This window comes from Balaenoptera physalus (genome assembly GCF_965194825.1).
Source record: "Balaenoptera physalus genome assembly, chromosome: 3".
Lineage (NCBI taxonomy): Eukaryota > Metazoa > Chordata > Mammalia > Artiodactyla > Balaenopteridae > Balaenoptera > Balaenoptera physalus.
In genome coordinates, this window is record NC_138890.1 from 7628176 (window position 1) to 7640975 (window position 12800).

Below are 12800 nucleotides of genomic sequence, written 5' to 3' on the forward strand. Positions count from 1 at the left end.
GATGGGGGTCTTGCTGGGCTGTCGCTTTGCTGTCTTCTGGGAAGCAGAGAGGGACCTCGTGTCACCTGCTGGAGGCCAAGCTCCCTGAACCTCCCTGCCCCTCACAAATGCCTTCTTGACAAATGCCTGGCACCCTCAGGCTTTCCCGGAGCCAGCCACTTCTCTGTCCCCAAGGCGCCGAGAAAGGCCCAAATGCCAGCGGCCTGAGGAGTGCTCGGCCCTGGGCTCGCCCCTAACAGCCTCCACCAGCTCCCGCAGGAGCAGTGCTGTCCCCGGGCAGTGGCCCTCGGACCCCCGGCCTGGTTCCCTGGGCGGCACATGTTGGCCAAGGTGCTGAAGCGCTTCCTGGTGGCCAGTTAGTGCTTGCACGTCCCCCATGGCCGTGGAGCTCTGGGTCGGCCTTCCAAGGCAGGAGTTTCTGCTTCATCCTTCTGTTCTCAGTCTGGAAAAGCCCACATTTGCTTCTTAAGCTTCTTCGATTGGAAAAGGGAAGGGAAAGAAACCCAGATGGTTTGGAGATGTTCGTCCTAGAGCCCATTGTCACAGACACGAAAAGGCAAGGCCTCCCCAAACCTTTAGCTGTTCGTACGCTGACTCCCACCCGTGGCACTTTTATAATTAAACCCCAGACTAAGCCCACCCCTTGGACCCAGGTCGCCTCTTGATCCGAAGCAGCTTCCGGGGCAAATGCGGGCGCAGGCTCTTCCATGCATGTCACTAACCAGCTGACTCTCGTTTCTTCTTTCTCCGTCTCCCGTCCCACGTGTGTGGCCTGCACTGCCCCTGGGTGTCTTTTTACCTCATCCCGCCCTCCGCATGACCCAGGACGGGGCTCTTCACCCCCGACATGGCCTTTGAAGCCATTGTGAAAAAACAGATTGTAAAACTCAAAGAGCCAAGTTTGAAGTGTGTTGATCTCGTGGTCTCAGAACTGGCCACGGTCATTAAAAAGTGTGCCGAGAAGGTAACAGAAGGTTTCATTATTATCACCTATGCTTCTGTCCCCCATCTTCTCTTTCCCATCGTGAGTCTTAACCCAAGCATCTGGGAAACTCTGCCTCGGCAGGAACCCCCTTCCGTGGGCCAGTGGTCACTTGGAGACATCTCAACTTTGCCTTGGCTGACACAAGGGGGTGGGCCAGTCGCACTTGGGTTCCACCTTTGCATTTTGGGCCTCTGACGGGGATGAAAGGCCTTTGATGTCGCCAGATGCACTTACTAAGCAGGCAGCAGGGATGAGTGCCCATGCCCATCCCTGGAACGCTTTGAGAAAGGTGGTTTCCAAACCGCCGCCAACGCGGTGAAGCACTTCGCCAGTGTGCTGATCTGCGTGTTCTCACATCACAAGGCATTTAAGAATTTTTCAGAATTCCTAGGCGGTCCAGTGGTTAGGACTCTGCAGTTCCACTGCAGAGGACCCGGGTTCGATCCCTGGTCGGGGAACTAAGATCTCACAAGCCGCGTGGTGTAGCCAAAAAAAAAAATGGAATTTGTCCTCGAGTGATTTTGACCATTTGCTCAATTTTTCCCAACTCGTGGTCTTTCCCCAAACCATGGAAGGTGGGCTTCTGTGCGTTAGTTTGGTTGCTGCTGCAAAGGCTGGGGCAGCGGGGGTGTCAGAGGAGTGGATCCCAAAGGTGAGATGATCGGGAGCAGTTTCCCGCCCCCCGCAAGGGAGTCCCTCCGAGGTCGATGGCCCAGATGCTGGCCCTCCCCCCATTCTAGAACGGGCGCTGCTGCGCACTCCTGAGCTGCGCTCGGGCCCTCGCGCTGGTGGCCCAGGGGCTTTAATTACACTGTGTCCTTGCTCTCACCCAGCACTTCGAGGGAGGGGGGTGGCTGTCACCCGCTTTCTCTGCCACTTTCCACCTCCGAAACGCATTCTCGAAAAGCACCTCTGCTTGTGTGCGGGCACCCTCTCGGTCTCTCCGGCCCACCGTCCCCCCCACCGTCCCCTTCTTGTCTGCCGGCTGGAGCAGCTCTGAGACAGGAGCGGGGTGGGGAACCGGTGGGCCCACTCCATGTCACCCCCCCCTCCGCCCATGTTTTCCGTTTGGCTCACTTTGCTGCCCAAGCCACGAGGACCCAGCCGACGCCGCCACTCTGCTTTCCCTCCAGCTCAGCTCCTACCCCCGGTTGCGAGAGGAGACCGAACGAATCGTCACCACTTACATCCGGGAACGGGAGGGGAGGACCAAGGACCAGGTACTGGCTTTTTGTTTCATTCTTCGGATACAGTTTATGTGCAGTAGATCTTGGTTGTGCAGTGTGAGTTTTGACAAATGCGTACAGCAAGGTCACCACCACCTCACTCAACATACAGAACGGTTCTGCCACCACCCCCCAAATCCCCATCCTTGTGCCCCTTTGTCGTTAATCCCTCCCCGACCCCCAGGCCCCCAGGCCCTCAGGCCCTGGCAACCACTAGGTTGCTCCCCGTCCCTGTAGTTTTGCCTTTTCCAGAATGTCATGCGAACGGACTCTTGCTGTGGTAGCCTTTTGATCCTGTGTCCCTTCATTCTGCACCATGCATTCAGGACTCATCCCTGTTGTTTGTGGTGTAGCCAAAATGTGTCTCTTAGGACTGCCAAGTAGTGTTTCATGGTGCACGTGGACCACAGCCTGCTTATCCATTCACCCACCGGAACATGTTTGAGTGCTTTTTGTGTTTTCACATTGTCTTATGAAGACCGTCATAAGCATACCCAAAGGTGGAAAGTGAGATGCCCCACACAGCCACAGTTCAAGTCTCACCTGTCACCTACTCAGCCCAGGGCTGTCATCCTGCCTTCATGTGGCCCGACACCTGGTTTGGGTTATTTCCCCCACGGTGGTCCACTGTGTTCTCTCTCTTATTTTTTTTTTAATTGAAGTATAGTTGATTTACAGTGTGTGCCAATCTCTGCAGTACAGCAAAGTGACTCGGTTATACACATATAGACTTTCTTTTTTTTATGTATATATTATTTTCCATTATGGTTTATCCCAGGAGATTGGCAGCTGTTTATTCAAACTGGAACCGAAACAAGCCAACCTTGTTGTATTTGGTTGTGAGATCACCTTGTTTAGAACAGTCCCTCTCCCCTTGACATTGACGGAGAAGAAACTTGCTCATTTGTCCTTCACAGGGTCCCCCATTCCCTCGAAGCTTCTGTAACCTGGAAGTTCTGTGAAAAGCTTGAGAGATTCCAATTTGTTTTGTTGTCATTGTTGACAAGAATGCTGCTGTCCCTTACATACACACAAGAGCCCCCAGTTGTCCCACTGTTGTCATGGCTGGACTCCGGGGCAACAGGACTCAGACCTTTTAAACCAGAGACAGTGTCTCCCATGGACAGAGCACCCCAGCATTTTCCAACAACCCCCCAAGATCTGAGTGCCTGGCCCGCTTTATGCTTGAGGGTTCAGAGGCACAGTGAAGTGACAGGACTGTTTAAGGTCCCGTGTCTTATCTGAGACGACACCCTGGCTGGCTGGTGTGTGCCTTTGTGCCCGTGTGTTTCATTTTAATGTCCTCACCTGGCCAAATTACCTTTGCCAGTTTTTTGTTGGTATTAATTTTACCTAAGTATAGTTTTTTTGTTTTTTTAAAAAATTTTATTTATTTTTAGCTGCGTTGGGTCTTCGTTGCTGCGTGCGGGCTTTCTCTAGTTGCAGTGAGCAGGTGCTACTCTTCGTTGCGGTGCACGGGCTTCTTATTGTGGTGGCTTCTCTTGTTGCAGAGCATGGGCTGTAGGCACGCGGGCTTCAGTAGCTGTGGCTCGCGGGCTCTAGAGCGCAGGCTCAGTAGTTGTGGCGCACGGGCTTAGTTGTTCCGCGGCATGTGGGATCTTCCCGGACTAGGGATCGAACCCGTGTCCCCTGCATTGGCAGGTGGATTCTTAACCACTGCGCCACTAGGGAAGTTCTTTACTGAAGTATAGTTGATTTACAATGTTGTTTAATTTCTGCTGTACAGGAAAGTGATTCAGTTATCCACGTATATACATTCTTTTTCATGTTCTTTTCCGTTATGGTTTATCACAGGATCTTGAATGTAGTTTCCACCTTTGCCGTTTTAATGAGGCACTTATAGCATGCCGGGCGCTACTCTCAACATGACATATTGTGACCTATTTAAGCCTTTGCAGTGAGGCCTTATTGCCCTCCCTACTCCAGGCCTCGGAGACCACACTTGTGACTACCACGTTGGGCTGCCTCACTCTGCTCTGTTGGCCCAGTCTTTCTCACTTGTGAAGCCTTGGTGTCTGGAAGCACCCATGCCCCCTTCCCCCTGCAGACGGGCCCCAGGATATGGGAAGGGGTGGGTGGGTGACCGCTGTTCTCCTGCCTGGGAAACAGCGTGGTTGTTTCGGGGCACCCTCTGCTGGCGGGTGCGGGAAGTGCTCTGGCAGCGGCCCCTCCCTGCCACGCTGGGCTCTGTACTCACCATGACCCCTGCTTTCCCCCAGATTCTTCTTCTGATCGACATCGAGCAGTCCTACATCAACACGAACCACGAAGACTTCATTGGATTTGCCAAGTATGTACTTTTCAAGATAGCGGCTGGTGGGGTGGCATGAGTGTCCACCCTCAGAGCCATGCCTTGAGAAAGGCGGTCAAGTTGGGATTCCGCTGCTGGGCCGGGGCATGAAGGTCTCTCTGTCAGGGGTCCCCAGGTGAAGCGCGGGGCCATCGGAGAGCATCTGGAAGCTTTGCTGGGTAGCAGTGACCGCCCCCCCCAGCCTCGTTGTCCCCAATGCACCTCCTGTGGGGCACCCCCATGGTTAGTTTAAGGAGGAAAGGGCAGTCCAGTGGTCAGAGGCTTCAAGAAAGGGCAAGGCTAACTAGCGTTCAGTGCTTCCTTTCCTGCAGGACTTCTCAGAGCCTTTCATAGACTCACGTGCAGCTTTCCCAGTCTCCCCCACATGCACTGGGCCCTTTCACTGAGCAGTTCAGGGGCTCAGGGCTCCAGGGGCTGCTCTTTGGGAAGTGCTGCCAGGATTTGCATGGCTTCTGTCCATATGCTGTAGATTTAAAACTAGAACCTTCCACGGCACCCGGATAAGGGGCCAGAAGAGCAGGGAGCTGATTTCAGCAGGATATAAATATAAATGCTGGTGGCCTCCAGTGTCACCCACTGATGCCATCAGCCCCCCGCCTCGGTGAGTATCACACAGATTGTTCTGATGGCTCCCGAAGGTCCTCTTTCCGGAGCCTGATAGAATAAAAGGCGGTTGGCAGCCAGCCTCCTTGTATTGGTTTAGCCAGTATCGCTGGTGTGCTTTCATTGCACCAGGCCCTGTGATAACAGCAGTCAGCAGGCACAGACCCAGGTCCCCACCCTGAAAGGAAGGTCCCGCGCCAGGGACAGAGGTGCACCCAGGCAGTTAAGACACAGTGTGGTCAGTGCCGGGGTGGGGCTGTCCACCGCCCGTGGGAGTCCAGAGGGTGGCCTTGTGGCCTGGCCTTGGAGGTGCAGGGAGGAAGGGGCTAGCAGGCTGGGCAAGAGGGTCTTCCCGTCCAGGGTCTCTACTGGCTGAGTAGTTCCCTGGGTAGACATTTATCAGTGCACTCAGCTCTTCTGTGCTGGACACATGGTCGGTGAGTGGAATGAATGAATGAGTGAACGAATGAATGGGGGGCATGATTAGAAGCTGCTGCCCCAGCCCAGATGAGCTGAGGGCCCCGGCCGGACTGTCCCTGCTGTGGGGAAGGCTGAAGGGCCCTGGCCGGGGACTGCCCCTCAGGCTAGGCTCTCGGCCTGGGGAAGCAGCCCCTCCTGCTCCTGTTCCCCCAGCAGCCGGGTGTGTGGGGCCTGAAAACGCTGGTCCCCCTTTTCGGGTTGCTGCTGTTTTCCTCACCTTGATGTCTCTGCTTCTCACACTTCATCCACAGTTCCTTCTCACAATCTCTCCTGTTTTTCCTTTGACCACTCCACTCTTTCCTCTGGATTCCTGGGCCTTCCCACTTACCCCAGCTGTTACTATACTGAGCAGCTGGTGACCGGGTGGGTATTGCCTGCTGTGTGCCTTTTCCCTAGTGTGTGAATGGGGGACGCCCTGGCTGGGGGCGGGGCCCAGGGTGCCAGGCTCCACCCAGCCCAGGCCCAAGCCCCAGCCCTGGGTGGGATGTCGCAGGGGCTCCCGGAATAGCCATGGAGCACTGCCTTTGGCCTAGGACGGTGAACAAGCCAGACTTGGGCCTTGCCTTTTCAGAACCCACAGGCTGAGAACCCACACACTGTCGTTAAGCCAGTTCTCATAAGGAGGATGCCAGTTGGAAAGGAGGGCAGGTGGAGGGGCTGTGGGAGAGGGCAGTGAGGGATGAGGCTTGGGGAGACCTTCCCAAGGAAGTCATGACAGCCAGGTGATGGGGACGGAGCGGGGGCAGAGAGCGCTGGAGACAGGGAAGGAAGGCTGAGAAGCAGGAGCGTGAGGAGACCAAGGCAAGGTGGAGGGCAGAGGTCAAGGCCTCATCGCCAAGGGGGCCTGCAGGCCAAGGGGAAAACTTTGGATTTTCCCCCCAACACACACACACACACACACACACACGCACGCACGCACGCACGCAGCCCGAAGCAGTGGGAAATCTCTGATTGGGTGGAGGCAAGGGAAAGAGGGGCTGCCAGGCATGTGTGAGGCCCAGGAAGCCCTTAGGAAGTAGAGCGTCTGGGGCCTCACCAGCACCCAGACGTCACCGTGAGTGGCTCAGCTCTGTGTCCTTCAGACGCTATCGATCCACCTCCTTCCCGCGCTTAGAAGTTCTGGGGTGTTTTCTCACTGCCCTTGAAACACTAAAAATAAGGCCCAGAGAAAAAGCCCTTGTAGTAAATGTATTGATTCTTAGGGAAGTAATTGGATAAATTCCACTTCCATTCTTTTCTTTGTTTTCTGCGCCGCACGGCACGTGGGAATCTTAGTTCCCTGACCAGGGATTTGAACCCATGCCCCCTGCAGTGGACGCGCGGAGTCTTAACCACTGGACCGCCAGGGAAGTCCCTCATTTCCATTCTTAATGTTCCACCCTTTACTGATCTAGGAACAGAAGCCTACTTCCTTAACATACACACACACACGCACACACACACACACAGGCACACACACTACCTTATCCAACAGGCAACTTGAACTTTAAGGTAAAATCCCAGAGGCAGTCAGTAAAGGGATTAAACAAGATGTTTTGCCTTTTCATATTGTTTCAAAAGTTCCAGCTAAAGCAGTATGATAAGAAAAGACAGTATGACCCCTAAGTAACAGGAGTTATCAGTTGGTTGCCGGTGGTGATAATGATGGTCCAAGTAGAAAATATATTAGGACAAACAAGGGAGCTGAGTAGGTGCCCACGTACAAAATAAAGGGGACTTCGTCTGTCCGGTGTGAACTAGCCAGGAAACAACGTAGATGAAGAAGAAAAGAGATCTGGGACTGTAGGTAAATAAGGGACCTTGCAGAAACACATTGACTTTGACTGTCCTCTGACTTGGGTCAGGAGCCATCCAAGATGAGTAGCGTTTTCATGGCGAGCAGCTGTCCCGTAGCCTCATCTCCCAGGCTGGATGGCCCTGTGGTCAGAGCCGCTCTGGGCCTGGTGCCCGGGCCAGGATGGGAGGGGAAAGCGGGAAGAAGCCTCAAGTTTGACCCCCCAAACACTGAAGGTTACTCTGAAGCCAGCATGGCTACCTCCCAGCCACTTGGGAATCCAGCTTCCCATGCCCCCTCTTGGAAGCGCCAGGACCCAGTGACTCCTAGAAATAGCTGGCGCTCTCAGGAGTGGCCGAAATCAGGGATGAGAAGTCAGGGTTTAATTCAGTATCTCGTTCGTTCCATGAGCCCGCTCTCTTTCCCTTGGGCAGCCCTTCGTACACGGGGGGCTTCTCTCTGCCTCTGCCCTTGGCCCCCACTCGGGAGAGAACCCCACCTGGGCCACGAGGGCTTCTTGCTCCTCGTCCCTCTGGGCTTCCCGCCGCATGAGCTCTCTCTGTGCTTTGGTTCCAGCGCCCAGCAGAGGAGCACCCAGCTGGCCAAGAAGAGAGCCGTCCCCAACCAGGTAACCGCCCACCCCGGCACCCTCCGCGGCCCACAGCTCCACCCTCGGGGGTGGGAGGGCACCAAGGGACCACCGAGCCCAGCAATGGCACCTGGCTCATAGCATGTCCCGCCAGAAACCCACCCCTCCCCTCCAGCCTCTCAAGTCCACTTAGGTTTTGATATTTTGGGAAACCGGTCTTTGAGCGGCAGCTCTGGCAGGGCCTAGGGGGCAAATTTGCAGAAGGCCCTGTCTCACATCCAAGGCCACGGCCAGAACTTGACACTAAGGAGAGGGGCAGCCCGGCCCCTCTGGTGTCTGCAGCCGCATTGGGTTCCCGGGCCCAGCCCTGGAGACTCGGAGCCTGGTGGGAGGCTGGTTGTGACAGGCAGGTCTGGGGAGCCTGGGGGTGCTTTGATCCCCGTACCTGGAGAAACCCAGAGCTGTATGAGGAGTTCTCTACCTTGATGTCATGCCCCAGCCAGAGGCCTTGTGAAGTAAGAACAACTTTATATAGGCCAGTATTAGGTGCCCTTTTTTTTTTTCCTGCTTAAGAAAACACATCGTCTTTGCAAAAATTTCTGCCGGTGTCCCCTGCCTTCTCCACATCGGGTGGGGGTGGGGGTGAGGGCTCTGCTGTTTATCTTGCACGATGACAGAGCCCTCTGGAAAAGAAGGGTGTAACCACTGCATGATTTTTTTTTGCGCTTGCCATAGGTAATACATATATTGTTGCTTTTTCATTTCAGGAGATGATAATGAATTAAATATTAACACCATGAATATAATTAATAGCATGTAATTTTTTTTTCTTTTGCTGTTTTCTCCCCCTGCTCTTCTCTCTCCTCATTTTTGTGCCTTTCCTGCTTTTTCTCCATCCCCTCATGTCCCTTACGTCTCTTTTCCTCTGCCTGCTCTTCTTTGATTTCCCCACAACCCTAACTTTGCATTTTCAAAGGGGGAGATCTTGGTAAGTACTCACTTAGTGTGGTAGCAAACATTAGAGAACCTGGTAGTGGTGGAGACCATGCCACCCCATAATATCCCCTCCCCCACCCCCCCACCCCGCCAAAAAAATAACAGAACAACTAAAAATCCAGCTAACCTTTAAAAACCCCTGCCGTGGCTGCCGCTTGCCAGGCTTTGTGTTGCCCTGGGCTAAGCTGACTCACACAGACACTAACCTGACCACTGCCCCCATCTGGCGCCCACCCCTCCAGCCCATTCCTGACATGGTTTCCTAGTTTCCTGTAGGTCAGGGATGGCAAATACTCAGCTAACACCCCAGGCCTTTCTCCCTTCACCTCCCTGGCCGGGGAAGATTTTGCTCAAGCCCTGCAAGAGCTTGTTCTTGCCACTGCTACCGCTCTGTTTCCAGACAACACCATGCAGAAATTTTCCCCTCCTGCACTCAAGGCAGACATTACTATTGATCCAGCACTCTTTTTCTTGTACCTCTCTCCTGTCCTGTGCCCCTGGCAGACATCACTAATCGATCCTGGCATTTTTGTTTCCTAAGCATGTCACTACTCCCCATTCCGTGGCAGATATGACTAACCGGTCAAGGAATTTTTTCCCCCATGTAATAGCTTTGCATGTGACACCCCTCCTGTACCCATCACAGACATTGATCAGGGGACTTTCTCCTGGATGCTGCCACTATCCTCCTGCCTCCATAGCAGATACGATGACTGATTAGGCTGTTCTGTTGCACTTGCCCCTGTCCCTTTGCCAATGGCAAACATCACTAATTGATCCTAGCATCCTTTCCCACAGTGCCCAGAATTCTCACCACAGTGCTACCCATTCATTGGTGAATGGTATTTGCCATCCCTGTTTTAGGTAACACCTCCTCTCTGTGTGTGGCCCAGCCCAGCCCAGCAGGGAGCAGGCAATGCTCACTTCTGAGAGTTGGGCTCTTTTCAAGGTGCTTGCCTTTGGGCAGCTGGCTTTGGCCCCAGCTCTCCAACTTGGAGACCATGGCCTGGGCCACCAGCCCTAACCGAAGCCTCCTTCTCCCGGGTACTCTCCCCCAACACTGGGCGGGCCCTACTGCTGCTGCCCTCTGGCAGGGATCTTCTGGTGACCCCGGGATCTTTCCAGTAGCTGAGCTGAACCCGTAACAGGACCTGGAAGATGCAGAAGAGGCCAAAGCTTGCCATGGCTGGGGGCGGTTGCGGGAGAAATGGATAGTCTTTGGGCCCATGGTTCCCACTTTCCCCGTGTGTCACCCCCAATCCCCTTTGAATGGTTTCTTCCCTCCAAACAGCCCAGGGGCATGTTTCTCCCCACACCCACACCCTGAGAAGTTTAGTCATTCTTTTCCTGCCAGATTCCACACCCCTAGCCACGAAGCCCAGCCCTGCCGTGTGCGTGGCTGTGGCTCCTGGGTCTCCCGGCCATGGTTTCCATCCCTGCCCAGGCGACTCACCCAGGGAGGAGGTGGGCCCCAGCCGCGTTGCTTCTCCTGGCAGCTGCTGCTCCTGGCAGCCCTTCCTCCCGCCCCCAGCGTGCCTGCCCCCTGGAGCATGGGAACCCCGCCTGCCTCTTCTGTCTCCCCAGCTGACCCTACTCCCGCCGCCCCCGCCCCCCTTTTCTAAGCCCAGTCCCTTGGGCACAAATCTGGCTTTTGGATGAGAAGGCCCGACCACTCCTTTTCCTCTAGACTCAGCGCCTGTGTCTGCCACCAGCAGCTTTCCCCTCCCGGGGTGGGGGCGGGATTTTGTCTCTGAATCCCCTTGGGCTCCCGCACAGGCAGCTCTCTGGGTGGCTCAAGGGCAAAGGGACCTGAGGCGGGGCAGTGCTTCTCCAGGCCTAACTAGCAGCCTCCTGCCCCAAGGCTCAGATGTGCCATTTCCAGCATGGCCACATGCCCTGGAGCGTGACAAGGGCCCCATCTGCTAGCTTTGACCTCTACTGACCCAGGGTGGAGGCAGGCGAGCCAGCTCGGCCACCGAGGGGTGGCGGTGGGGGGCACATCTGCCCCCTTGGGAACGAGGCTGGGCCTGGGAGTGTGGAGGCCTTGCCACGTGAGGACTTCTCCTCTGGGAGCACCAGCGCGCACAGCCTCCCCCCGCCCCCGGCTGTCGATTAATGACTGAAGTTTAGAAGCACCCACTCTAGACCTGGACTAAGACCAGGCAGGCCCTACCCTGCCCCTGGGGGAGCGAGGAACAGGCGGGGACAGGCACCCACGCAGCTCTGGAGCTGGGTGTGGTTGCCAGATGCAGGGGCTCCTTCCTGGGTCCTTTGTAGGACGGCCTCGGGCCTGAGTCTGGAGACCAGCCTCGCCCCCGGCCTGACAACCCGTCCCACTTTGCCCGGGACTGAGTGCGTTCCCAGGACTTTGAGGGCTAAACCTAGGGGCCTCCTGGAGAAGCCAGGGTGAGTCGGTCACCCTGCTGCCAGGAATGAGACCATGACCTTGTTGGGGCTGACAGTCTCTGCCTGCTCCCTGACGGCCACAAGACTCCCAGGTGCTGTCTCATCATCCCAGGGAGGGAGAAGCCTTAGCACGGGCTGCCAGGTGGCATTTCAACGGTGGCACAGCCTGGGCAGGGACTTGTATGTGGTGCAGAGGTCCCTGGCCGCTCTGGGGCCGCCTCTGCCTTCCTGGTCTCTGAGGCTTAAGAGCTCATTTCCAGCCACAGGTGGGTGGTGGCCCTGTGAAGATCGGGTGTGCCTGGGGCAGGACAGAGTGGACAGGATGGAGCCCCTCTTGAGACCCATCCACTAGGGGGGCATGTGGGCCCCAGAGGCAGCCCCAAAGCCCTACCCCACCCTGGGGGTTACAGCGCTAGCCCTTCCCAGCTGTCTATGGCCACTCGCAGCCCACCTCCTGCAGCTTAGCCCAGTTTGTCGCTGCCTTGGCCCCGGGCATCCCTGCCTGCGCCGACTCGTGCTTCCTGCTGCCCCGGGGTCCCCAGTCCAGAGTGGTGGGAGGCTCCAGCCCACAGGCGCCTCCATGGCCCGGGGAACATGGGAGTGTGGCCTCCCCCAGGCTACCTGCGTTTAGTTGTCAGGTGAGTCCCCCACGCAGGCCTGGCTTCTGTCTCCTGCTCAGATGACAGCAGTGGCCAGACGAGCCCCATCTAGGGGGTCTCCCAGCCCAGAACCCGGATGTGCCAGTCAGAGAAAAGTGGGACCACGTGGCTTAAAGCCAGAGTGGGGCATGATCCTTGGCGGGTCCCCTGGGCTCAGACTTTTGTCCCCAGCCCTCTGGGTGGAGGAGTCTCTTCATCCTCATATTCTGAAAAGAGCCAGTGGGGAGGGGAGCCCTGGGGCGGGGGCTGGCCTCGACTCCTGGTCAGAGCAGGTCCCTGTGCCCACCGAGCGCCTGCCTGGGGGAGCCGGGCAGCAGAATCAAGCCTCTGCCAGTTGGCCCCTGAAAGGAGCCACCCTGTTGCCTGGGCGACTCCTCCAGCTCTGCATCCACGGCCGCCTTCCACAGGGCGCGAGGGGCAGGGCCCAAGGGTGTCGCTGGTACCGCGTCTCACCAAGACAAGTGTGATTCCTTCAGTCACATCCAGCGTGACATGGCGCCCCCCCCACAAGCCTGGGATCCCCTCCTCTGGGCCCCTTCCAGCTGGGCGTACCTTTTGCCACCTGTGCTAATTCACCCTAACCCCAAGCGCAGAGGGGCTCCCCAGGGACCCAGTTCCCAGTCACCCTGGGGCCTGTGAGTGAGTGCACGTCTGCCCGCCCGAGGGCCCCACGGTGGTCTCCGTTGGGAAGTGCTTGGGGCAAGGTGGCCTGGAGTCGGGTTGCCTGGCTTTGGGCTGGAGGTGTCTCTG

General features: G+C 56.4%; 1 protein-coding gene across 14 annotated transcripts in view; it reads left to right on the forward strand.

The window, feature by feature from the left end:
* Positions 1 to 12800, forward strand: part of DNM2 (dynamin 2) — a 92710-nt gene that overhangs the window by 61763 nt on the left and 18147 nt on the right. For 4 of the 14 annotated variants that reach the window (XM_082454901.1, XM_082454890.1, XM_082454897.1 and 1 more), the window contains 5 exons: positions 2119 to 2205; positions 4452 to 4522; positions 5960 to 5989; positions 7977 to 8028; positions 8966 to 8977. In XM_082454901.1, the coding sequence (XP_082311027.1) occupies positions 2119 to 2205; positions 4452 to 4522; positions 5960 to 5989; positions 7977 to 8028; positions 8966 to 8977 (252 nt within the window). Of the gene's footprint in view, positions 1 to 825; positions 965 to 2118; positions 2206 to 4451; positions 4523 to 5959; positions 5990 to 7976; positions 8029 to 8965; positions 8978 to 12800 lie in introns of all 14 variants that reach the window. The other 10 variants (XM_082454900.1, XM_082454894.1, XM_082454892.1 and 7 more) reach the window with 6 other exon arrangements.